The sequence below is a fragment of the Triticum urartu genome, chromosome 4 (genome assembly GCF_003073215.2).
Source record: "Triticum urartu cultivar G1812 chromosome 4, Tu2.1, whole genome shotgun sequence".
Taxonomy (NCBI): Eukaryota; Viridiplantae; Streptophyta; class Magnoliopsida; order Poales; family Poaceae; genus Triticum; species Triticum urartu.
This window is the reverse complement of record NC_053025.1, coordinates 608,595,180-608,620,264: the sequence shown is the minus strand read 5'-3', so window position 1 is coordinate 608,620,264 and position 25,085 is coordinate 608,595,180. Positions and strand designations below refer to the sequence as shown.

Sequence of the window (25,085 nt, the reverse complement as noted above, 5' to 3'; positions counted from 1 at the left end):
AGGGAGGGAAGAGGGACAGGGTCAGAGGGAGGGAGGGAGGGAGGGGAGGGAGGAGGGACAGGGTCGGAGGGAGGGAGGGAGGGAGGGAGGAGGGAGCTAGGGAGGGAGGAAGGGATGGAGGAGGGAGGACGGTCAGAGGGACGGGGAGAGACATACCGGGGGTGATGGCAGCGGCGACGAGATGGCAGCGGCAGCGACGAGAGGGATGGAGATGGAGAGTGGGGAGGGGAGAGTGAGGACCGCACGCGGGTGAAGGTAAGTTAGACTTACCAGTAGCACGGTACTGGAAAACGTGCTACTGCTACTTCCTTAGCAGTAGCGCGTGTACTAGAACGGCGCTACTACTATACCTAGCTTGACGGCAATGGTATGGCCAAAATAGTAGTAGCGCATTCTCGGGGAGCCGCGCTACTGCTATGTATGTAGCAGTAGCGCCCTAGGTAACCACGCGCTATTGCTAATTATCAGTAGCGCCTCTTTATAACCAGCGCTACTGATAAGCCTCCATGTATAAGGTTTTCCCTAGTAGTGACCTAGGCATCGCTACGGGCGAGAAGGTCTCATCATAGTCAACCCCTTGAACTTGTCGAAAACCCTTTGCGACGAGTCATGCTTTGTAGATGTAAACATTTCCATCCACGTATGTTTTCTTCTTATAAATCCATTTGCATTCTACCAAGTTCCAAACTTGATTTTCATACGTGGATGCTATCTTGGATTTCATAGCCTCGAGCCCTTTCCCCGGGTCAGGGCATGCCATTGCCTCTTTGTAATGCCTAGGTTCATCTTGATCTAGCAAGAATACTCCATCCTCATACCTCTATGATAGAGCAGGTATTCTTCCAGTCCTACGTGGTTCAGTTACACACTTGACCGAAGGTTCTTCATCACATGAAGGTGCTTCCAGTTCAAGTGCAGGAGTAAGTTCTTGAAGAACTTCCAGCTCAATCCTTTGTTTCGTCAGCAAGGATTATCCAATCTTGTCAAGTTGTACTGTCCTCCCACTCACCACTTTTGCAAGAAATTCTTTCTTGAGAAATACTATGTTCTTAGCTACAAACACTTTGCCTTCGGTTCGGGTTTAGAAGTAATACCCAACGGTATCCTTGGGATAACTAACAAAGCAGCATTTGTCTGATTTGGGATCAAGCTTGGTTGGTTGTAAACGCTTTACATAAACATCGCATCCCCAAATATTAATTAAAGACAAATTGGGCTTCTTACCATTCCATATCTCATATGGTGTCATTTCAATAGACTTAGATGGTGCTATATTTAGTGTCAAAGCTGTAGTTTCTAAAGCATAACTCGGAAAAAATAGTGGCAGTTCAGATAATGACATCATCGATCTAACATGTCCAACAAGATTCGATCACGTGGCTCGGACACTCGATTCCTCTGTTGTGTTCCTGGTGGCATATGTTGAGAAACAATTCCGCAACTCTTCAGATACTCGCTAAACTTGTTAGTCAAATATTCTCCTCCACGATCCGATTGTAGAAACTTGATTTTTCTTGTTATGATGATTTTCTACTTGATTATGAAATTCTTTGAACTTTTCAAATGTTTCAGACTTCTGTTTCATTAAGTAGATATAACCATATCTACTCAAATCATCCATGAAGGTATGAAAGTAGAGAAATCCACTGCGCGTCGGTAGACTCATCAAACTACATACATCTGAATTTATTATTTCTAACAAGTCACTCACCCGTTTCATATGGCCTGTGAACGGCGTCCTACTCAATTTTCCCATCAGACAAGACTCACAATTATCAAATGATTCAAAATCAAATGAATCCAATATTACATCACTATGGAGCTTCTTCATGCATTTCTTTCTGATGTGACCAAGATGGCACTACCACAAAAATGTGGTATTTTTCTTATGAGTCTGTTTAAGACGTTTAGCGTGAGTGTTAAAGATTAGGTTCTCACTTTCAAGATTCATAATAAACAATCTATTCTAAATTGGTAAATTGCCCTAAAATATATTATTCATATAGATCGAACAACCATTATTCTCTGACTTAAATGAATAACCACCTTGCAATAACATGATATTGATTTGATGTTCTTGTATGAGGCCGGAACATAGTAAAAATTTACCTAGTTCTAATATAAATCTCAAAGGTAGATGTAGTGGCAAAACGCTGACGGCTTTGACAGTAACTTTTACTCTGTTCCCAACGCATATCATCACCTTGTCATTTTCTAGACTTCTAGGCCTCTATAGTCCCTACGTCGAGTTACAAATATGAGCAACTGATCCTGTATATAATACACATGAATTATAGTGGACCAGCAAGGAACGCATCAATAACATGTATGACACTCATACTTGAGCTGGATTGTCCATTCTTCTTATTTTCTGCCAGAAACTATTTCAATTTCTCTTCCGATACCCCTTTTGCTTACAGAAGAAACACTCTGTTTCAGAACTGGCACCTCCCTAGGGTTTTCAAGAAGCACTAGTCTCACTTGTCCTGTTAGATTTACCCTTCTTCTTGGATTTGCCCTTTTTCTTAAAATGTGTTGTTTTGTTCACCATCATCACATGATTGGTGTCCTTATACATTGCAACTTTCGCACTCTTGAGCATGTTCAACAATTCATTCACACCCTTGTCCATCCCATTCATGTTATACTTCATGATAAAGCCATTGAAGCTTAGCGGGAGTGACAATAGCAAAAGATAAGTCCCCAACTCCGTAGGGATCGCAAAACCAAGGGCCTGCAATATATGTCGATACCCAGCTAACTTGAGTATGTGTTAGCTCATTGGACTTCCCTCTTTCGTCTTGCAATCAAGCATAGCCTTGTTATCTCATAAGCGTCATAGTTTAAATCACTTTTGAAGTTCTGGCTATAAGGTTGCAGGCATGATGCATTGTACCGTGATGTTGTCGTCATTTTTCGACTGATAAACATTGTTATCATCCTCAGTGGCGCTCTCGCCAGGGGCTTCCCAACAAGTTGCTTCAAGAACATATTCTTTCTTAGCACTCTTGAGAACTATTCTCAAATTGCGAAACCAGTCTACAAAGTGTTTGGAAACATAGTAGAAAAGAAATTTTTTTTTGCCCTACGAACACCCAGGAACAATATGAAGACGCATATCAGGTTTGAATCAACGGTCATTACCGACTACATAGTGCAGCGAAAGTAGACGAGTCAGTGTAAAACGTACTTGGAGTCCCTCGAACGTCGATGACGATACCATGAACCCCCCTCGAACAAACCCTCGAACGGAAGACCGAAAGCACGACCTCTCTACTTGGTTGCAAGCGTACAATCTTCATGATCCGGCAGCGCTTCGCCATCCAGAGCTAATCGTCGCCGGAGAATTAGAGGGAGGAGATTACAACCACATGGGGCTTCTAATTATGAGAATTAGAGGTCGCCAGGGCTAGCTCTACTTAGTCAACTAGGACCTACTAGAACTAAAACTAGATCAACTAGAGGAGGCTCCAAAACTGGTGTCATCATAGGGTGGAAATCCTCTAGTATATATAGGTTTAGGAAAGAGGAGGGGGCAGCCACCAAGGCTCCAAAACGAGTTCGACGCCTCTGATCACTTTGCTAATTACTGTGGTTTCTATGGTTAGATTGGCAAATTTTTACAATTCCTACACACCATAAGCATGGCAGTTCATGTTGTTGGTTTATCTTGCGAGGTGTATGAAACACGAGACTTTACTAGAAACCGCGAGCCCAATCTAAAACTTGTGAGGCCCCCCGACTCGACCGTGCACTAATCATACGTGCAAATACGCACGATCAGGATCAGAGACTCGCGAGAAGATATCACAACACATGTCTAATACAAAAATTCAAACACAAAGCTTTATATTACAAGCCAGGGCCATGACGGCTCGATTACATAAGTCGGTGAAAGCAACAATATCCGAGTACACACATAATTAGACAAGTTTTACTTAAGATGGCTGAGCAAAATAACAACGTCTAGATCGAAAAAGCGCAGGCCTCCTGCCTGCGAGCCTTCTATCTACTCCTGGTCATCGATCTCCATGTAGTAGTAGGCTTCGTCGGGATAGTAGTAGTAGTCAACGGTGCCATCAGCTGGCTCCGGGGCTCCCTCATCTGATCGGAGCAGCCGGGTAGACGGGGAAAAGCTAGCAAAGCTACCGTGAGTACTCATCCAAAGTACTCGCGAAACTTACATCAGATCTATGCTAAGTATGCATCAGGATCAAAGGGGAGGGGCCTTATCTGTGGACTATACTACAAAATTTCTAGAATAAAGGGGAAGGCCTAGCCTATCGAAGACTAGCATCTTGCAGCGTCTTGCAACAACTGATGAGAGTAGAGTAACATATAATATATAGTAACAAGTATATATATTAGTAACGCCCAGAGATCCTTCCATGACTACCCTGTGAGAAAGTGATCCCGGAGCTATCATAAAAATTTAGTATCACAAGTATCCAGTTGTAGTTGTAGTAGATCGAGATAGAACTCCGAGCGTCCGTTACTATGGACACGGCTATTCGAATAGATATACTTCCCTGTAGGGGGTGCACCATCTTACCCGTCACGCTCGATTACGTCTGGCCAGACATACTTTTCCAGGTCATGCCTGGCCTCGGATAATCAACACGTCGTAGACCTACCTAGGCTCCATAAAGAGGTCCCTGCCAGTCTACATCCTAAGCGTAAAGGGGTCATGGGCCAATCGTCCTAACCGCTCCGGGTCGTTGCGCCTAGGGCAGACCCAGGCACCACCTCTGTCCTGGATGGCGCCGATCCAGCCGTGCCGCAATGCTGAACTGGACGTCTGACAAAGCTTTCGGGAGAATCATACGACACCGAGTGCACTTAACTTATCCCATGTGGTGGTTAGTGCGAAAAGGCGAGAGGCCTCTCAGATCTGATATCCAAACCCATTAGTGTGTTGGGATCTCGGTGACTATCAGTGCTCCTGTCGCCCCGTCTCGCGGGCTTAGGACAAGGGCCAGGGCCATCCCTCTCTAGGGTGGTCTCTGCCTGCTCGGTCATGCCGCGTCATTATCTCACGGGTATACCCTCATGGTCAACCTGACTTCAATACCTATCGCGGGTACCCCTTGGGATGACCCGACTTCAACAAAGGACCGAGGTAAAGGTCAAGATATCCGTGGGTTCAGAACATCAAGGGGGAATCTGCGGAATCACCCTCGATGGATTCCTACTCGATGTAAACGTTAAGGTGACCTTGGAGGAATCACCCTTGGTAGGTCCACGCCTGGGGTAAAATGTCAAGGTGAACTAGGAGGAATCACCCTCAATGGGTTCACGCTTGAGGTGTTGCACGACAGAGTCATCATTTGGAGTGGTGAACGAGGGATCATCCTCTATAATCCATGATCGATTAGCTACGCTACAGAGATATCATCAGGAGTGAGATACGAGGTATCATCCTCGGCACTCGATAGTAGCTCTGCAGAGTCGTACATCTAAAGGGGGTTGCCGGTGATGTGACAGTCTCTGCACGTCGATCACATTGATCTAGTCATCCAGAAGCAAAGCATGGCAACACAGACAAGGGTGCGGGGCCACTGTTGGATCACTTACCAAACTATACTAAGCATATAAGATAACAGGTAAAGTAACAACATCAGGTTACAAAAGCAGGCTATGCATCAGAATATGAGCTATCAAACAACAGTAGCAAAATCCGATGCAAGCATGAGAGAGATAGAATGGGCGATATAGGAATGATCAAGGGAGTTTTGCTTGCCTGGAAGCTCTGCTGAAAGGGGCTGGTCGTGAGGAGCATAGTCGTACTCAAGGCGTCAGCGTCGGTCTCCGGGTCAACTAGAGAGAAGAGAGGGAAGAAACAATAGATATAAAGCAACCAAATGCATCACAATGCATGACATGGCAATATGTTGTGACACGGTGACCTAATGCAGTGCTACGCGTTACAGACAGAGCAGGAAAATATCTAGGAATACTTTCCCGGCTTTAGGCAGTTATCGGACAGACGAGTCGGAGGGGAAGGTTCCATGTTTGCAGTGCTAGAGGCATGTGACAGGTATGTGGAGGGTATAAACAGATTCGTCTAATTTTTTTCTGATCGTTTTTCATATATAAATCATTTTCATCGAAGTTACGGTTACTTTTATATGAATTTTCAAAGTTCTAAATGGATTTCCAAAATTATTATTATGAATTTGAATTAAAAATAGAATATACTTTTGCCACCTAGTGCTATCCTAGCCTGAGTGTACGACAGTGCGGGCCAGAGGGGTACCGACTCAGTAGTCAACAGTCAAAGTGTTGACTGAGGTGAAACACGAACATTGTTGTGGGTTCCACACGTCATTGACTAGACTTAAATTAAAAGGTTATTTAACTACGGGGGGCACCTGTTTGTGACTGTTAGTGAGGGGGATTAGTACTAATGGGGGTTAGCCCTAATTAAACTGGGGTCGGGCCCCTTTGGCAGGGAGCTAGCCGGCCAGCAGGGCTGTGCCACGCACGGGCGCACCCAGGGGCGCCGGTGGCCGAAGTCAGCAGCGGTAGCAGGGCCGGCTGTAGTGGCAGGAGGCTGAAGCGGCAGCGGAGAAACAACAGCTAGCAAGCAGCAGCGCGACCGGAGTGCGGCAGGGCGCGACGAGCGCGGCTGCAGCGGGGCAGCAGGGACGAGCGTGGGCGTGCACGGGCGGCAGGGCACGCGCTGGTGGAGTGGGCTTTGGCCATCGCAGAACAGTGGCAGAACGGAGGGGGGAGAGGGGAACCGGAGGAGGACTCACCGGGAGGCACAAGAAGGCCCGGTGATGGCTTTGTAGCGCAGCGAGATTGCAGATCCAGGCGGAAATCGACAACGGCCGAAGGAAGAAGACGAGCTCGATCCCGTTGTTCGGCAGTTCCCTGGCTGGATCTGGACCTTGTAGACGACGTGGAAGATGACAGGGAAGCCGAGGGACATGCTAACTTGGTGCGGGGACGACGATAGCCGCGGCAATGACGACGACGAGCGCGGTCACCGCATGAGCTCCGAGCTCGTTTTGGAGCCGAGGAGGAGGGGGGTGCCGGGGTGCGATGGCGAGCGATAGGGGATCGGATGAGGATGAGGTAGGATTTCCGAGGGACATATTTGCAGGTCTAGTGGGGCTACGTTGAGTCCATCCATGGCCAAGGCACCATGGTTTCGTGACACGCGCGCCCTATGTCTCTCCTGTAGCAGGAGGTGAAGGAAGACCCAGTTGGGTTGTGCAGATGCACTTCGGCCACCAAAGGCCCAGTTGCACAGTAGTTTGATAGGCATTTTTCTATTTTCTGTTATTCTTTCTGTTTCTTTTTATTCCATTTGTAATGCATTTCTTTTTAGTAACAAATGAGTTTTATAAAATATGGAATTTGGCCACTTAATTACATTGCAATATTTGGCACTGCCACAAAAAGTTTGGGGGGTAAATGAATGCCTTAGCCCATTTAAGCAAATAAGTGATGTTGTTTTCCTTAACAAATATTGTTATGGAATATTTGCTAAATGATGAACTATTTTACCATCATGTCTGTGAAACTTTCAATTTCACTTGCAATTTGAATTGATTTCAGAGGTGGAGTTTGAAATGAGATTTGAGCCCATAGTAATCAAGCATTGCAAAGCAAAGTGACTTATCACAATCGTGAGGGATTACTATAGCTTAATACATGGGGGTGTTACAACTTCGTCATTACACATGACCCTCGTGTTGATCGTTATCTTCCTTTACTATGAACGAACCCAATTTTCTGGGGGAAAGATTGGACTCTCGCACACCTCTGTCTGGTGCAGGAACAGAGATGTTATGTGCCTATCTCCGGTTGTTATTGTCGAAGCCGAGGGGGGTGGTCGGGCCACCGTGACCTCGCAAAGCTCCGCGCGAGGTGGAACTCCCATCAACCTTCGGATCTGGATCCGTGTCCTCGTGCTTATACAAACCCACCTTTACCTTATCCAAATCGAGAGCAATCATGTCGCAAATGTTGTCCACCCTCGCGGACATGAGATTGTCGAGGGTCGCGTTGTTTCCCTCGATGATTTTGCCCATGGATTGGAGAAGCGTCTCACCTTGTGCTTGCAGCTTATGTCCAAGTCGCTAACGAATTAATGGCGCGGCGGCTCGTAGACGGCGCGGCCTTTGGTGCTGAGCTTCTCCATGACTTGTCGTCGTCGCCGGTCGCCGTACCTCATGCGGTGGGGATGAATTGGTGGCGCCAGGACGGAGGCTCTGATACCAACTGTGAGCTTCTCACCGAATTCGTCAGTCATGCCATGAATTCATCCATCTCAAGCTATGAATTTGAAATTGGTAGAGGAATACTACCCAACCTCCCTCACCTCTATCCAGATACAGGACGACCGTTCTAAGCCGTCCCAATCGTTGCCGAAACGAGAAAGAGAAGGATTGTGCTTATTTAAACGTTATACCCGCTAACAGGCTTAGTTCGGGCTTGCAAGCCACTGGGGAAGATTCTTGGGCCGCGCCAACTTGGGCCGAGGAGCCGGTACTATTCCAGTCTTGTTGTTGTCGACAATCTCTTCAACAGGTATGGTGCTCTGTATTGCATCTTCAGTATTGCTGTCCTTTGGGTCACTGACATGACCGGTCGATCGCTCGCACCAGTCGACCGGCGCATAGCATCGACCTTTCAAAAGAAAACAAAATAAAAATGGAAACAAAAAAAGGACAAAAGAAAATGAAAAATTAAAAGACAAAAAAAACAGAACGGAAAATAAGAAATAGAGGAAAAAAACAACTAGAATCCGGAAAAGGAGGAAAGGGGGGGAAGGTCGGCTGCAAGTGGACTAGGAAAGTGCACGTCACGTCTACCTTGTGCGATAAGTTGACAATTCGTAGCCAGAAATAGGGTTACCTAAGTGAGTGACTACCAAGCAGCGAGCACCATGCCATGGAATGTCCGAAACGGAAGTGCCATACGGCGGCCGTCCATTTTTGATAGCCGATCGGAATTCGTCGCTCGGAGGCGGAGAGATCCTTTATTATTATTATTATTATTATTATTATTATTATTATTATTATTATTTTATATTTAGGTAAAGGCGAGGTTGCTGCTGTCGATACGAACGAGGAACACAATCGTCCGGCCCATTAATAGTATGTGCGCGGCCCATCGGACAACTTCTCTCGGTTTCTCACTTGATGCCCTAAACTAAACCCCTGAAACTAAACCCCTGGTACAGCCGCAACGCGTCTAACTCTCCCGTGCAAAAAGAAGTTGGTCATCCGAAACCCCTCAGAGCGCCGCCCCTCGCGCGCAGAAAGCCAGCTTTGCCCTCCGTGGCCAGCGGTCACCTTGAGCGGGCTTCTCCGAGGAAGAGCAGGATGGTATGGCAGGCGGCGCCGGCTGCGGATGAGGCAGGGGAGGGGGACAAGCCCCTGACCGAACCCGTGGAGGAGGAGCTGGAGAGTCCGCGCAGGCGGCCTTGGGTGGTGGAGAAGGGGAAGGCGGCGCTGGTGGTGGAGAGTTCGAGCAGGCACAGTAAGTCGATGGTTTCTCGGCTCGCCAATAAGGGCAAGGCGTCTGCGGCTGAGGCGGAGAGGGGGAAGTTGGCGACGGTGGTGGAGGAGCTGGTCAAGTGTTCGCGCAAGCGGAGTAGGCCAGTGTCTTTCTGCCCCGCCCAGAAGGTGCCTACTAAGGGGATCAAGGCCGCTGAGACTAAGGTGGCGGATGTCGCTACGGCGGTAGGGGGGAAAGCGTGGGATGCGAAGATGTCCATGGCCGATCTTGAGCATTTCAACCTTCTCAAGGATTTGAACGCCGGATCAAGGCCTTTACTTCCCAAAGTTTACAAGGTGAACGTCCATTCTGCGCCCCCTTATGAACTCGTTAAAGGCAAAATGCATGCTCCGGGTGGGAAACAGGAATTCTACTATTTCCATAGCCATCCGGCACCAGGCACGAGGGGGAGACGATGCCGCCATGTTGACGGTGGCGGCATCTGGCGGCCGGAGAATCGCACGTCAATACTTGACGCGGACAAGTCCATTTTGTTGCTCAAGAGAAAGCTGTCCTACATGCTCACTGACAGTGGTGGAGTACCTGCGCGTACCGGGTGGTGCATGGCGGAATTCTCGCTAGAGAATCAGCACGACAACGTCGACGAGATGGTGTTGTGCATTCTCTATCGGTCTAATCACAGCTATCCAGAAATATCAACGACAGCCAGCACCTCTCTCGTCGCAGAGTTTACATTGATTGCGCAGGGATGTGATGCGGCGGAGGAGGACGGAGTAACTATACACGAGTCGCTGGGATCGCCCGGCAGCGACATGCCATCTCCAGGGCAGGTATCTTTTTTTAACTCGTCTGCTGTGTGAGGTGTTTCGATTAATTTGCTCGACCCATCGATATTGCTATTTGATGATAAATGTGCACGCGTGGCTCTGCAGGCCATGGACGAGGCGGTGGGTTTGGACAATCTCCATGAGCGTGGATTGGATAAGCTGATTGTTTCAGGTATGCGTTATACTAGTATTTACGGTTGCTTTAGAAAAGAAAAAAAAGGCTTCCCTACTAGGGTACACTCATCGATAATAATCCGGCAAACATAGCACATCGGGAATTAAATTTGCGAGGCATCTCCCTGGCCTCTGCAACAGTAAGACACACACTGCCCATATATATAGCAAAACCGTTAATAAAGAAGCTTTTAGATTGTCACCAGCCCATATGACACCACATCCAAACTAGGACATTAATCCCGTGGTAACCAATACCAGCATCCTAGCACCAAACACCATGAACTCCTGCTCAATTGTTGCTTTTCTAGGATCACAGTCAAAATGGGTTCATACACAAGTAAAATATCCTGCAAAGAACTATAGTTAGCCTTTCTCTTGTTCCTTTTAATGAAAAATAAAATTTGAATCTCCAATGCTCTTAGGGAATCTCCAATACTACGGACACTGATGCGGGAGTCGGCCATCCAACCGCATCCCCTAAACATCCGCCCTGGTCCAGGCAATTTGAATTTCAAATGCATAGCGCCCGTTCACAGCCAAAAAGAGACAAGTATACATATTTTTCACATCCCAGCCACAAATGAATCTCTGTCCGACGGTCTGTGCAAAAAAAAATGTTTTTTTGCCTTGCCGGACCGGCTAACCGAGCCTCCATACTTACTTTGTCACCGGCTCGTCCTCACCATGTGCTTCTTGGCCACCATGTGCTTCAACATCCTAACATGGACGGCTTGCACGATCATCCTTACATCGGTATCCAACTCCTCCACGTTATAGCTCAACATCTTTGTGTCCTCTAAAGCTGCCGTCGTCTCAACCTTCTTCTCTGCGAGCATTGTCTTCCCCTCTACGAGCTTGAGCTTGTTATTGGTTGGTGCCATCAAAATGTTAAACCTCTCGGCCTTTTTTCCTTCTTGACATCAGAGCGCTTGACACGTGCCTCCTCCTTCTTCGCCAATATATCCTTGAACCTCTCTGTCATCCTTGAACCTCTCTGTCATCTTCGCCGCCGCCCCTTCTCTCTTCTCCTTATCATCCTCCCACTTTTTTCCTTGAAACCCTCTTTTAACCTTCTTGGGTGGCTCTTTTGTTGGGTCAGTTGGATAACCCGCTTCTTCCTCGGTATCGATGCCAGTAGTCTTGATGGTGTTGGCAATGAATAAGCTTCACCTGGGCTGCCCACTCATCCTCAACCAACAATGCATGATGACAAAGTTCTTCTTCTCCACCTTCAAGAACAAGTTGCACACATGAGAAGGCCACAAAGAAAAATAATATCATCAAGTTGCATATCCGGTCAAATGACCAACACATATAACGACTTACTCGCTCAGTGATTTGCGCACCACTTGGCCACCAACCGATTACTTGTTTCAAATGGCTGCAATACATGGACATGGCGATGGTCGGGCAACTTTCCCCCATGGTTGTGCATTAGTTCGTTGGCATAGGGCTTGAAATGCTTGTGTTCATGGAACCAAGTACGGTGGTTGTCCCAAACTGTTGCACCCTTTTGCTCTGAGCCATGGATCAGATCGATGCTACTGGCCAACGACGAGTCGCACAACTACTCGTCATTTATCATGTTGAACCTTTATCCTCTACCCTTCTTATTTGGATCAGTGGCAAATTCATTTGGATCAAGGTCGTCATTGCCATCCTCCTCTTGTTCATGCTGGCCGGTGTACGAATCCGGCTGCTGGGTGTACATGCCCGGCTGGGTGTACGTGTCGAACTATGTGTACATGACTGGCTGCGTGCCCGACTAGGTGTATGTGCCAGATTGCGTGTGTGTGCCACACTACATGGACTCCGAGTCATCCACCTGCACGTACTCTTAGCAGCCTCCACCTCCGTCATGCATCATCTCAAACATCTGCCTAGCCGCGTCGTTGGACGCTAGCTCGCCCGGTTGAGACATACTGGCGAATTGAGAGCGTGAACCGACTTGCTCCACGCGCATGTTCCCACGGCATCCACGTCCGGAAAATCTGTGATGATGCAGACTCGGAGAAAAGGATCGGCACCATGTTGACGTCAACATGGTAAGGCACGTGCCCTGTGGTGGATGCATGGACTACCTACTGAGCTGTTGGGCGGTGTAGAAGTAGGGAGGCTTGTATTGATCTGGCAAGGCCAGCGTCTGGACGGATGGCGACGGCAGCAACGCCCTGCATCCCTGGCCCCGCACTGCACCACGCTCAAACCCTCCATGTCTGCCACAAAGAACACAGCCCCACCGCCCTCTTCTTTTGAGATGTGGTGCCTTATTCGCCTTCTGTTTGAGGCGGTGGTCTTGTCATGTCACCGAGTTGATCTTCTGGGTGTTCTCCTTCACCGGATCCTCCACAACAGTCGTCTCCGACGGCTTTTCAAACGTGTTCATTCAGTGATGGCGGCAAAAATGGGCGGGAACTTGGTGGAGACCAGTGGGATGGTAGAGAATTGGATTGAGAAAGTGGGGTTTTGCCACAGAAACAGTGCGGCCAGCTCCAAATGCACGGGCTCCGCCTCCTTCTGGGTGGGTCGGAGTGTCGGAGTCCTACGTGGCTCATGTTCATACTCCCACAAAGCCTGCGGGTTTGCTTCTAGTTTGTGGAAAAATGGACACCCGGACTGGTCCGCAGATCGATGCGGACACTATTGCATGGCTTGCAGGTCCGGACCGCTTGGTCCGAATGTGTTGGAGATGCCCTTACTTGTATAGTTGCATTGCATACTGTCCCTACATTGCTCATTTTCACAAGCTTATTTTAAGCATTTGTCCAATGACAACAGCTGCGCACCTTGCTTTTGTGTGTTTACACTAACAACTTGAGTACAAGTTAGCAACTTCGTTGTATTTAGATTTATGCAAAAATCAGGTGGAATTTTTAATTGCTAGACTGCTCTCACAGTACATAAACGAATTGTGTTCATATAGCGGTGACCATTTTCTTTTGGAAAAAGGAGGTTGAAACCCTTGACCTCTGCATCAAAAGATCGCTCTCCAAGCATGCTTTCTCCTTGCTTTATATATAAAGCACAAACATAGTATACAACCAAACGATACAAGGTAATGAGGAGGCCCTCATACAAGCAGATCTTGGGATAATCGGGCAACATAAACTCACGCGACTACGCTGCCGCAGGATAACATAGGCAGGCCTGAACAACTACACCATGACAAGCCCTAAGATACCTAAGCTCCACGACAATACCGTAAGGAGGGTGCACGGTGAGAATCGTCGCCATTGCCCGGTTTGAGATGGACAAGGGTTTTCACCCGAAACCTAGCATGGGGAGGGAAACAACGATGACGTCCTCAAGAGCAAAGCATCACTAATGGATGTCGCCGTCATGGGTGCCAAAGCGCGAAGCTTTTGCTCGGCAATGCAACCATGCCACCACGAGGTACCCAGGGAAACCATGACTAGTACAAGCCGCCACCACTACCACCGTAAGAAAGCGAGCCCGGGCCGCCCTCTGCTACACCCTTTGCCACCCAAACGACCAAGAGGGGTAGCCATCACCGCCGCTATGGTGCCCGCCATAGAGCCGCCATGCAGACAACCATCAAAAGTCGGCGCCCTGGTGAGGGAGTCCTGGATTCGGGGGTCCTCAGGTGTCCGGTCTATTCGGTATGGGCCGGACTGATGGGCCATGAAAATAAAGCAGAAGACTATGCCTCGTGTCCGAGTAGGACTCCCCATATGCGTGGAGGCCATCAGAATAATCATAGGCTAGACAGCTAGGGTTTAGCCATTACGATCTCGAGGTAGATCAACTCTTGTAACCCCCATACTCATCGAATATAATCAAGCAGGACGTAGGGTTTTACCTCCATTAAGAGGGCCCGAACCTAGGTAAAACACCGTGTCCCCATCGTCCCTTGTTACCATTGATCCTTAGACTAACAACTTGGGCCCCCCTACCCGAGATCTGCCGGTTTTGACACCGACATTGATGCTTTTATTGAGAGCTCCGCTGTGTACGTAGTCACGAAAAGCGATCCATGGCTCGCCTTGTCATCAACAACGATATCACCTCTGGAAGGAGCCTAGCTTCGGGACAGGGCCTCCAGCTCGGCGGTTTCATCGTGGGTGCCCGCATGGTCATCAAGCCGACATCATCCCCCACGATCGCCAAACACCATCCCCGCATCAGTCTCGAATACTCCGAAAAGATGGATCCGGCGGACATCTCGTCCTTAAACGAGCTGCTAGATCGCATCGCCGCCCTGGGGCTTGCAACGGACTACTACCGGATCAGGCTCAAACCTGACTAGAGGGAAATCAATCTCCCGCCAATCACCCACCAGGTTGCGGTCGTCGAGGAACGAGTTGAGAACACTTCTTCCCCTAAATTGAAAACCATCTATGTTCAGATCCCCTAACCTCTTGAGTCAGATACCCTTCCGCGGGATGAGACTCCGCGTCCCCCGAACTCAGGGTCGGACATAGGGTCCCGGGAGCACTTAGACCATCCCGGACCTGAACTGGTGACCATGGAGTTTTGTAAACTACGGATACAATCTTAGGTCGGGATTCGTGTTTTAACCCACCCACCCACCACATTCAATACTCTACAAGTAATTCAGGCCCTCCAGACATATATGACCTGATGTATGTACGACAGCAACCTCAGGAAACGGTCCATCACTTTTGGGCCAGGTTCCTACTTGTTAAAAACAAGATTAAGGATTGCTGCGATGATGACGCAGTTTCGGGTTTTCACCGTAATCGTACGGACGAGGGAATTCTGAACGCCCTCGACCGCCGTCGCATACAGAATTTTAAGGAACTATCGTACTTAGTACGGAAGTACTGCGCGATGGAAAGCACATGGAAGGCCCAGAAAACCCGGTTGGAACCCGTTGCCCTTAAGCAGTGCACTTCCCGGGCAAAACAGACATACCCTTACGAGGCATCCGATCACAAGCCCGTCGGCAGGGCAAACAAACCCTTTGCGGAATACAGGTCCGTTCGTGACAAACTCCTCGGCAAGCCCTGTCCAGTACATGCGACGCCGAGCACCGAACAAACTCACAGCCTTCAGGCATGTTGGGTACTCAGGCAAGTGGCTAAAAGTGGTGAGGCCATCCTCACCACTGCTACTCCAAAGAAGCATTCTCTGGAGGATGATGATCTTAACATCTTTACGGTCTTCGAGACTTTCTCTTCAAATAATCGGCGTAAAAGGGCACTCCGCGACCTCGGCGAAATTCACCAAGTAACCACAATGAGCCCATGGAACGACACGGCAGTAACCTTCACCGCTAACGACGAACCAAGGGCCCGATCAGCCCGAGCACCCGCCGCCTTGGTTTTAAACCCAATTGTGGACGGCTTCCGACTTACCAAAGTGCTCATGGACGGCGGCAGTGGGCTTAACCTCCAAATGCACATTGATAGAGCGCGCATCGAGCAAAGCAAGACCACCTTTCGAGGTATCATCCCCAGTCGAGAAGCACATTGCTCGGGGAAAAATTAACTTGATGTAGTATTCGACACGCCTGAAAATTACAGGTCTGAAGAGTTGCTCTTCCACACTGTGCCCTTCAATAGTGGATATCACGCCCTTCTAGGGCGGGATGCTTTCTCACGCTTCCAAGCCGTACCCCATTACTGGTACATGAAGGTTAAGCTTCCAGGGCCCAATGGAATAATGACAGTTACAAGTGATCCGGATAAAGCACTCTGCGCCGAAAACAAAACCGCATCCTTGGCTCTTCAAGAACTGTCCGAAGCCTTAGCGGTCGAAGAACTAACCACCCTATGATCAACGGTGGATAAGGATGATGTAATTATCAACAGAAGACCCAAATCCACCTCTTTCAAGCCAGCAGATGAAATAGTTAAATTTCAAGTACACCCAACGGACCCTAATAAAACGGCGTCCATCAGAGCACAGCTGGATCCAACGATAGACACCGCCTTATGCGCGTTCTTACGTGAAAATTGGGATATTTCACCTGGCACCCTTCAGACATGCCCGGGATCCCACGCAGACTGGCCGAACACAGCCTCAACATAATCAAAGGGTTCAAACCGGTCAAGCAATCGTTGCGGCGATTTTTCAAACCCAAATGACAAGCCATGGGGGAGGAGCTAGCCAAACTACTTGAAGTCGGGTTCATCAGAGAAATCAAACACCCGGATTGGCTAGCCAATTTGGTCAGGGTACCGAAGAAGGATAAATCCTGGCGCCTTTGTGTCGATTTCAAAGACCTCAATAAGGCTTGCCCTAAGGACCCCTTTCCGTTGCCCCGCATTGACCAGATCATTGATGCGACCGCGAGACAGGACTCACTGTGTTTCCTCGACGCTTACTCCGGATACCATCAGATTAAAATGTAGGAGTCTGACCAGGCCGCAACGGCGTTCATCACCCCGTATGGGCCTTTCTGCTTCAACACTATGTCGTTTGGGCTTAAAAATGCCGGTGCCACTTATCAACGCATGATTCAAACATGCTTGGAGAAACAAATCGGCAAGACAGTTGAGGTATATGTGGACGACGTGGTCATCAAGACTAAACATGTCGAATCATTGGTGGATGATCTCCGCCTCACATTTGATAACCTCCGAACATACGACATACGGCTCAATCTGGAAAAATTCGTCTTCGGGGTTCCAGCCGGAAAGCTGCTGGGGATCATTGTTTCCCATAGAGGAATTGAAGCAAACCCAGCTAAAATCCGAGCCTTGTCATAATTGACTATAGCAACAGACCTAAAACAGGTCCAAAAGCTCGCTGGGTGCGTGGCGGCGTTGAGCCGCTTCATCTCCAGATTAGGGGGAAAAGCATTGCCATTTTATAGGCTGCTTAGACGCACTGGCAACTTCGAATGGACGCAAGAGGCCACAACCGGATTGGAAGAAATAAAAACCTTGTTAGCAAGCAACCCAATCCTAGCCGCCGTAAGTGTTGACGAGCCTATGTTGCTTTACATCTCAGCAACTCACCATGTAGTGAGCGATGTACTCGTCGTCGAACGAGAGGAAGAGGGTCATAAATTCCCCGTCCAAAAACCAGTCTACTACGTGTCGGAGGTCCTTACACCATGCAAATCCCGATACCCTCATTATCAAAAGATAGCTTACGCGGTCTTTATGGCATCCCAAAAACCCTGACACTATTTTCAAGAGTGTTTGATCACAGTGGCATCCGAAGTACCACTCAATGATATTATAAATAACAAGGACGCCACCGGCCGCATAGCCAAATGGGTCATTGAGCTCTTACCGTTCGAAATAACATACAAGCCACGCCGAGCTATTGAATCTCAGGTGTTGGCCGACTTCGTAGCAGAGTGGATGGAAGCCGAGCTCCCTAAAGAGTATGGTCATACTCCAACTAGACTATGTACTTCGACGGCTCTAAGATGCTAGCCGGATTGGGGGCTGGCGTCATTTTGACATCCCCCACAGGGGACACAGTCCGCTACGTATTGCAAATCATGTATACGGACTCCAACAACGCTGCCGAATACGAGGCATTACTACATGGTCTCCGCATGGCGGTCTCCATGGGCATACAACGCCTAGAGGTGCGAGGAGACTCGAACCTCGCAATATCACAGGTAAACGAAGAATTCGATGCAAAGGATCCAAAAATGGCGGCATATCGAAACGCCATATTAAAAATATTGGCTCGGTTTGAGGGGCTAGAATTTCACCACGTCGCTCGCCGTCCCACCTAATACCTTTGTGGAAAGGCTCTTCAAGTCATCCGTAGTATGGCAGGACGAGAGCGGAGACGCCAGTACGGACCTGATCACGCCCCCAGCAGCCGAACACAATGTAGATATCATCCGGGGTTCGGATACCGAAATAACACCCTCTGCTCATGAAATCATAGCCATTATTGCTCCATGGACCAAACCCTTCCTGGCCTACCTTAATAGGCAGGAACTTCCTGAGGATCAAAATGAGGCCCGTCGCATAGTTCGACGCTCTAAAGCCTATAAAGTGCACGAAGGTGAATTGTACAAGAAAAGCACTACCGGAGTTCTCCAAAGATGCATCTCCGAAGAGGAGGGGCGGCAACTCTTGGCCGAAATACATGCTGGTCTGGGCGGCCATCACGCCGCAGCTCGGGCCCTCGTAAGGAAGGCCTTCCGGACAGGTTTTTCTGGCCAACAGCCCGAGCGGACGCACAAGCCCTTGTCCAACGCTGTGTGGGATGTCAGCTTTTCACCAATCAAAATCATATGCCTCCCACTGCCTTAAGAACAATCCCCATCACTTGGTCCTTTGCGGTCTGGGGGCTCGATTTGGTCGGACCCCTCAAAGGACGAAGCCACAACAAGAAATATTTACTGGTTATGGTAGATAAATTCAATAAGTGAATAGAGGCCAAACCAGTAAAAACGGATGAAGCAGGGCCAGTGATCGACTTTATATCCGGTGTGGTACACCATTATGGTGTCCCACACAACATCATTACTGATAATGGCTCCAATTTTACAACTGATGAGGTGAAAAACTGGTGTGCTAACTTGGGCATTAAGCTCGACTATGCATCCGTCTACCATCCTCAAACAAACATTCAGGTTGAACGGGCCAATGGCCTGATAATGAGCGGCATTAAACCCAGGCTAGTGCGCTCCCTATGGGAGTCAGATAAGCACTGGGTCGAGGAACTCGATTCCGTGCTTTGGGGGTTGCGGACTACTCCTAATCGAACGACCGGGTACACACCTTTCTTCATGGTGTACGGCGCAGAAGTTGTCCTGCCCTGCGACATTATTCATGACTCACCTCGAGTACGCATGTACGAAGAGAGAGAAGCCGAGCTCGATCGGCACGATGACCTAGACGGCCTTGAAGAGGAGCGTGATATTGCACAAGCCCGTTCCGCATTTTATCAACAATAGGCCAGGCGATACCAAAGCAGAGAAGTGCAGGCCAAGACATATAACATCGACGACCTTGTCTTGCGTCTCCCGGAGAAGAAGGACAAGCTCAAACCAAAATGGGAGGGCCCCTTCATCATAGATGAAGTTCTCACAGGAGGATCATATCGCCTTCGTGATGCATCGGATAATCACTTTGAGCCGAATCCATGGTACGCTGCTCGGCTCCGACGATTCTACGGATAGTTCGGTCGCACTCTATTTTCTACTTTGACTAGGTTCCTCTTTCTCCTCTCCTTATTTTTTCCTTCTTATATCCCAGGGTATGTTCGGATCTACCGAACTGTTAGGGGTACACATCTTTAAATGTATGCACCCTGCTATATATGGGGGCTTCTTTGACGAAGCTTATTATTAAAGGCTTATTGCCTCTATTGTTTCCGTCATTTGTTCTATACACCTTTTGCCATTATATGCACCTCTATGACTTAAGTCTTTGCCAAGCTGGGTTGCCTTGCTCCTGTGTTGATACCCTACGTTCCCGATTGTTCGGCTAGGGTGTAAAGGGAGTACCTCTGCGATTGATACAACCGGGTAATCCGGATCTGTACCTCAGACGGGTGAAGCCGAAAGCTAGCATTCTTAAGGGAATAATTGGTCGGGAAGCAACGACAGATTATTTACGTTTGCGTAATTCTTCTAAAATAAGGGATAGGCTACCCATAATTCTATCTTTTAGATCAAAGCCTAGGTATGCATAATTAAGCATGCCAACCCAAGGAAAGGGACCCTTAACGGAACTATTCTTCTTGGAAGATATTTCTTATGTTAAATAGTAATATAACATAACTCCCGGAACAAATTTTGTCTGTTTGAGCACTATGACCGGATTGCCTGGTTTCCGGACATAACGAATGTTTATTCTAAACATGGTATCCGGAAACACTCCAACTCCTCAGTTCGGAGGTTGAAGCCGAAGGCCTGCGATGACAAATTTTACCAAGTTTGGCTGGAGATAAGGTCGATGATAAAGTACATTGATACATCGAATCGAACGTCTACTCTTTATCTATGCCATCTATAAGACTATCTAAACTACAGTCTTCCTGCGAATACTTCGGAGCTATCATGACTTGGTCATATGCCAAGTTCACGGTAATTTCTTTTCTGTCCGGTCCCTGAGGACCAACTCGGGCCATATGATTCGGATCAAGCCCGGTGTAGCATGTTTTCACCATCGCCCATGCCTCCCGGGCACCTTCCTGGCATGGTGAGGCCTTCCATAACTCAAAACGGCGCCGGGCACCTTTGAATGGCCATAAGGCTTTGACCATACTCTTCATGGTTTTCCGGGCCAGCTCGTGCACTACGGACAGCTCTTTTAGCACGTCGCCTTGGAATCCGGATACCTCCTCTTCAGGATGCCCGGTTAACAGAACTGCAAGAACAAACATTATAACACTCTGAATTATGGGATAATATGAATCCCTCGGATGGTCCAACAGTCATACCGAATATGCCGCTTTTCAGCTTTTTATTCACTTTTTCTGCATCCGATAACTGAGCCTTTAAGTTCTTTATCTCTTCGGCTTGATTATCCTTTTCCTCCTCTAGTTTGTTCTTTTGCTCAGCGGTCATCTTGGCTTTCTTCATTTCCTCCAGCTCTGTGGTGGCGGCATGTAGCTTTGTCCGACTGGTTTCAAGCTCCTGGGACAGTGTGTTGTTCTTCTCTTTGAGAACTTGCGGTGATAAACGATCCTTAAATTGGTTGGTCTAGAACGCTTCAAGTCTCGGGGGCTACTGGCATATATCTATTAAACTTACACAAACCATTACCTGCATATCTTTTGAAAACAGGTGAGCAACCCCAGCAAGTCCGTCCCGGGCGGCTCGGATATACGCATCCATGGTGTTGAGGGCAGCAAATTCCTTCTCAGTAAAAACTAGAGCGCGCTTAGTCTCTTTCAGTCGTCGATGATTCATCACGCTCTCCACTTCGGAATTTGTGATGGATACTTCATCCGAATCCTCATGAGGTGGATGAGCTGGCGCCTCCTCCGTATTGGCTCTTGTCCTGGTTGATGAGTCCGGCGTCGGATTAGTTGATAATCGGCTAACTGGGACTTTGGACACGGTTCGTCGTGTGCTCCTCCTAGAATAAAACGGGAGGAGATATATGACAATCTGGTCTTATGCCTAGGCACATATTAAAAGATATACCTCTTTGTTTAAGGAGGGGCTCGACCGCACTCTCGGTTTCCTTCCGTTTTGAAGACTCACCCTGCGTAGATGCTACCTTCTTGGGGGCCGCCCTAGGGGCGCGGCTCGCTGAGCGCCGACCCTATGAAGCATGATTTAGTGTGATGGGTGAGACGCAAGTGGGGGGTTCCTTTTTGAAGATGATCTCCGAATACTTACATTGGAGAAAGAGAGGAGGTCGAGGTAGTCGGCCATAATAACCACTTCCGAGCCATCAAGGCTCGCTTGATAAAAGACTCCATCATCAAATTTTATAAATGTATCCGGATCCTTGCGGGAGCCGGGGTCCTCATTGCGGCCATAGTCCTCTGGTTGCGCGGAGGGGCAATGAATGTTTTCGACACCCTCCTCCAAGTCCGCTTTAAAACTACCAGAACAAATTGATTAGCATACCTTGATAACAAGGTAGGATATTGCTGATAATCAAAAGCTTACCCATTCAATGGGGTTATACATGGAAAAACCTTCCCGGCAATTTAAACGGATGAAGTCTTCTTTCTCCCCCTTATAAAGATCAGCCAGGATCACGGCCAGCTCGGTTGGGGTATCCGGGCCCTTGCGCCTATAACGAGATGCGTCGTCCTCTCCGTTATAACACCATAAAGGAGTCACTCTGGACTGGAGGAGCTGGATGCATCACTTTATTGCAATGGCCATAACTTCAATTATCGAGAGTTCGGAATGAGCAAGTAACCTGACCTTGCTGGCCAACCTCATTACCTCGGCACTGTCTTCTTGCTGGGGGCTCCGGGGACGCCAGTTGAGGCGTTTCTTCAGAAGAGCGCTGGAGAATTCGGGAAGGCCACGTCGAACTGGGTCCGAAAGGGGAACATCCTCAATATAAAACCATTCTGAAGTCCATTCCTCGGCTCCTTTTCTGGGAGTTCCGATGAGGTAGCCTAATCCGGCTATGCGACATAGTTCGGTGCCGCCCACTTCAAATATGGAACCCCCTCGATGACGAGGAATGAGGCAAAAGAACTTTCTCCATAGTTCAAAATGAGCCTCGCATCCTAGAAACAGTTCACAAAGAGCGACAAAACCCGAGATGTGCAGGATAGAACCTGGGTGAGATTGTGCAGCTGGATCCCGTAGAACTCCAATAGACCCCTGAGAAAGGGGTGGATCGGGAATCCTAAGCCCCTCAGGAGAAACGAGACGAAGCACACCCTCTCCTCTTTGTTGGGATTGGGGAAATTCTCCGCTAGCACGTCATTGACAATCGAGGCCAATCCCGCCCGCACGGGGACTAGATCTGCGGGAGGGACATATCCCTGCGTCTGAAGTTGATTCAGCTCTAGGAGGGATACTGAGCAGCTTCGCCATTCACCCACTTGAGGGCCATGAGGGCGCGAGGAGGAGCCAGGAGCGCTTGCCATGTTATGAAGTTTCTTGTGGTTTGTTCTGATGCTCTTTGTGCGATGTGGGATGGTACTTGAGGATCTATTCTCTTTATATAGATGTCGTCCGTGCGTTGTAAGGGGCTTATTTGCAAAAAATTATGGACCGTTCGCATTCGCCCAGCGCGTGGAAATCGAGGCGACAACAGGAAGGAGTCATAAAGGTAGAAGATGGAGGTCAAAATCGGACTGTTGTCAATCCGGAGTATGATGAAGAACCCGCCTTGCAAATCCGAAGACATAAGCCGGATACTACGTCGTCATTGAAGGCAAGTTCGGGGGCTACTGAGGGAGTCCTGGATTCGAGGGTCCTCAGGTGTCCGGTCTATTCGGTATGGGCCGGACTAATGGGCCGTGAAGATAAAGCAAAAGACTATCCCCCGTGTCCGGGTAGGACTCCCCATATGCGTGGACGACAAGTTGTGTATCCGGATGTACTATTTCCTTCGTATGTAAACTGACTCTGTACAACCCTAGGCCCCTCTGATGTGTATATAAACTGGAGGGTTTTAGTCCGTAGAGGTCATCAGAATAATCATAGGCTAGACAGTTAGGGTTTAGCCATTACGATGTCGAGGTAGATCAACTCTTGTAACCCCCATACTCATCGAATATAATCAAGCAGGACGTAGGGTTTTACCTCCATTAAGAGGGCCCGAACCTGGGTAAAACACCGTGTCCCCATCGTCCCTTGCTACCATTGATCCTTAGACTAGCAGCTTGGACTCCCCTATCCGAGATCTGCCGGTTTTGACACCGACACCTGGTATCTATGGCCTGAGTCACCACCAACCTTCACATCACAAGGTGCCAACCACAATAGTATGAATGGAAGGTCGTCCTTCCATTCCTGGCCCGACATCAACCAAAATATCATCCATTTCCCGAACAGAATTGTCAAATGAATTTTGAAGTAGAATTCATCTGGAGTGCGAAAAAGAAGCAATGGAACCCTTTACTCGACGTACTATAGCTTCCCTTGCCCAGTGGTTTATGCTTGTGTTCTTGTGTTCGAATCTCCTTGAATGCAATACTCTGGTAATTGGAGGAGTGATATACTACATGTTTTCGGAACAAAAGGGTCTACTCTTTTTGTTAACATATTTTATTTCTTTTATATCTATCAAAAATTACTAATTCCGTTTTATGTCACTGAATCACGACCACCCAGAAGTTTCACCAGGAGGGCAACTTGATGTTGAGCTCCTGCTGCTCAATGAACTCAACGACTTCCTGCTGGCACCCGTTCAAGTTGAAGCTGAGGAGGACCATGCGGATCTTGATCGTCCAGACAACGATCCGATAGTCGAGTTCACCGTTCCGTCGCTTGATGTTGCCGACTACCTGCAGATGCAAAATGGAGTAGAGTCCTACCTGCAGATTCCCAATGAAATCGATGAGAACTGTACACCTGAAGTTGAGGCCCAACATCACCAGAAGCAGAAGCAGGGACTCCAGGTGGGGGTGGGCGGCAGTGAATCTAGCAATGCTCTGGAAGAGGTCGGCTGGGAGCTGGACGGGTTCTGGGACAGCATACTAGAGGGCGACGACAACATCTACGACGCTGGGGTGCGTGTAACTGAGGAGGCTGCAGGACACGGCTACCGCATTTCATCTCAAGTGGCACCGTTTGTGGGCGAGCTTTTCCAGACGGAGTGGGAACCAACTGACAATGGCCAGTGCACATTGTTGTCAGAAGTACGGCCGCTCCACAACCAGGACGACTCCTTGGATGATTTGACGTCCTTGGCGAATTTCCACCCATAATGGTAGGTGACATGCATACACCAAATGGCTCCTGGATACACTCGAAGACATGAGACATTAACCTTGCTTGAGTTGCAGGCTACGTACTGAGCATCGTATAGCTGTGTTGTTGTTTGTCTGTTCATGTTTTGTATCTGAAGTTTTTTTTACCTCCATTCGTGTGCAATGTACTGTATGAACTGCCTGTTTTTACCCTAGGTTCCATTTTAAATGGAACCGGGGAGATTTTTATTCCGTTTATCAAATAAGCGAGGCAAGACATTAAACATTACTTCTTGTCAAACAAACATGTTATCAATGATTTGGGCAGTATTATTGCTTTTCTAGAGCACTAACCACATT

The 25,085-nt window shown here is 48.4% G+C and overlaps 1 protein-coding gene across 1 annotated transcript; it reads left to right on the top strand.

Annotated features, from left to right (window-relative positions):
- Window positions 1-242: 242 nt before the first annotated feature.
- On the top strand, window positions 243-25,014 carry LOC125553171. Its single transcript, XM_048716955.1, has 3 exons — window positions 243-10,304; window positions 10,407-10,473; window positions 24,148-25,014. Exons 1-3 carry the CDS (start codon window positions 9,339-9,341, stop codon window positions 24,741-24,743), a joined length of 1,629 nt encoding a protein of 542 aa, XP_048572912.1. The 5' UTR covers window positions 243-9,338; the 3' UTR covers window positions 24,744-25,014.
- Window positions 25,015-25,085: the final 71 nt, after the last annotated feature.

Bases quoted from the DNA above. Each gene is read 5' to 3' on its own strand.
- LOC125553171 (XM_048716955.1), top strand. From the start codon at position 9,339: ATGGTATGGCAGGCGGCGCCGGCTGCGGATGAGGCAGGGGAGGGGGAC. The intron at 10,305-10,406 runs GTATCTTTTTTT...GTGGCTCTGCAG, and splicing joins ACATGCCATCTCCAGGGCAG to GCCATGGACGAGGCGGTGGG. The intron at 10,474-24,147 runs GTATGCGTTATA...ACGACCACCCAG, and splicing joins GGATAAGCTGATTGTTTCAG to AAGTTTCACCAGGAGGGCAA.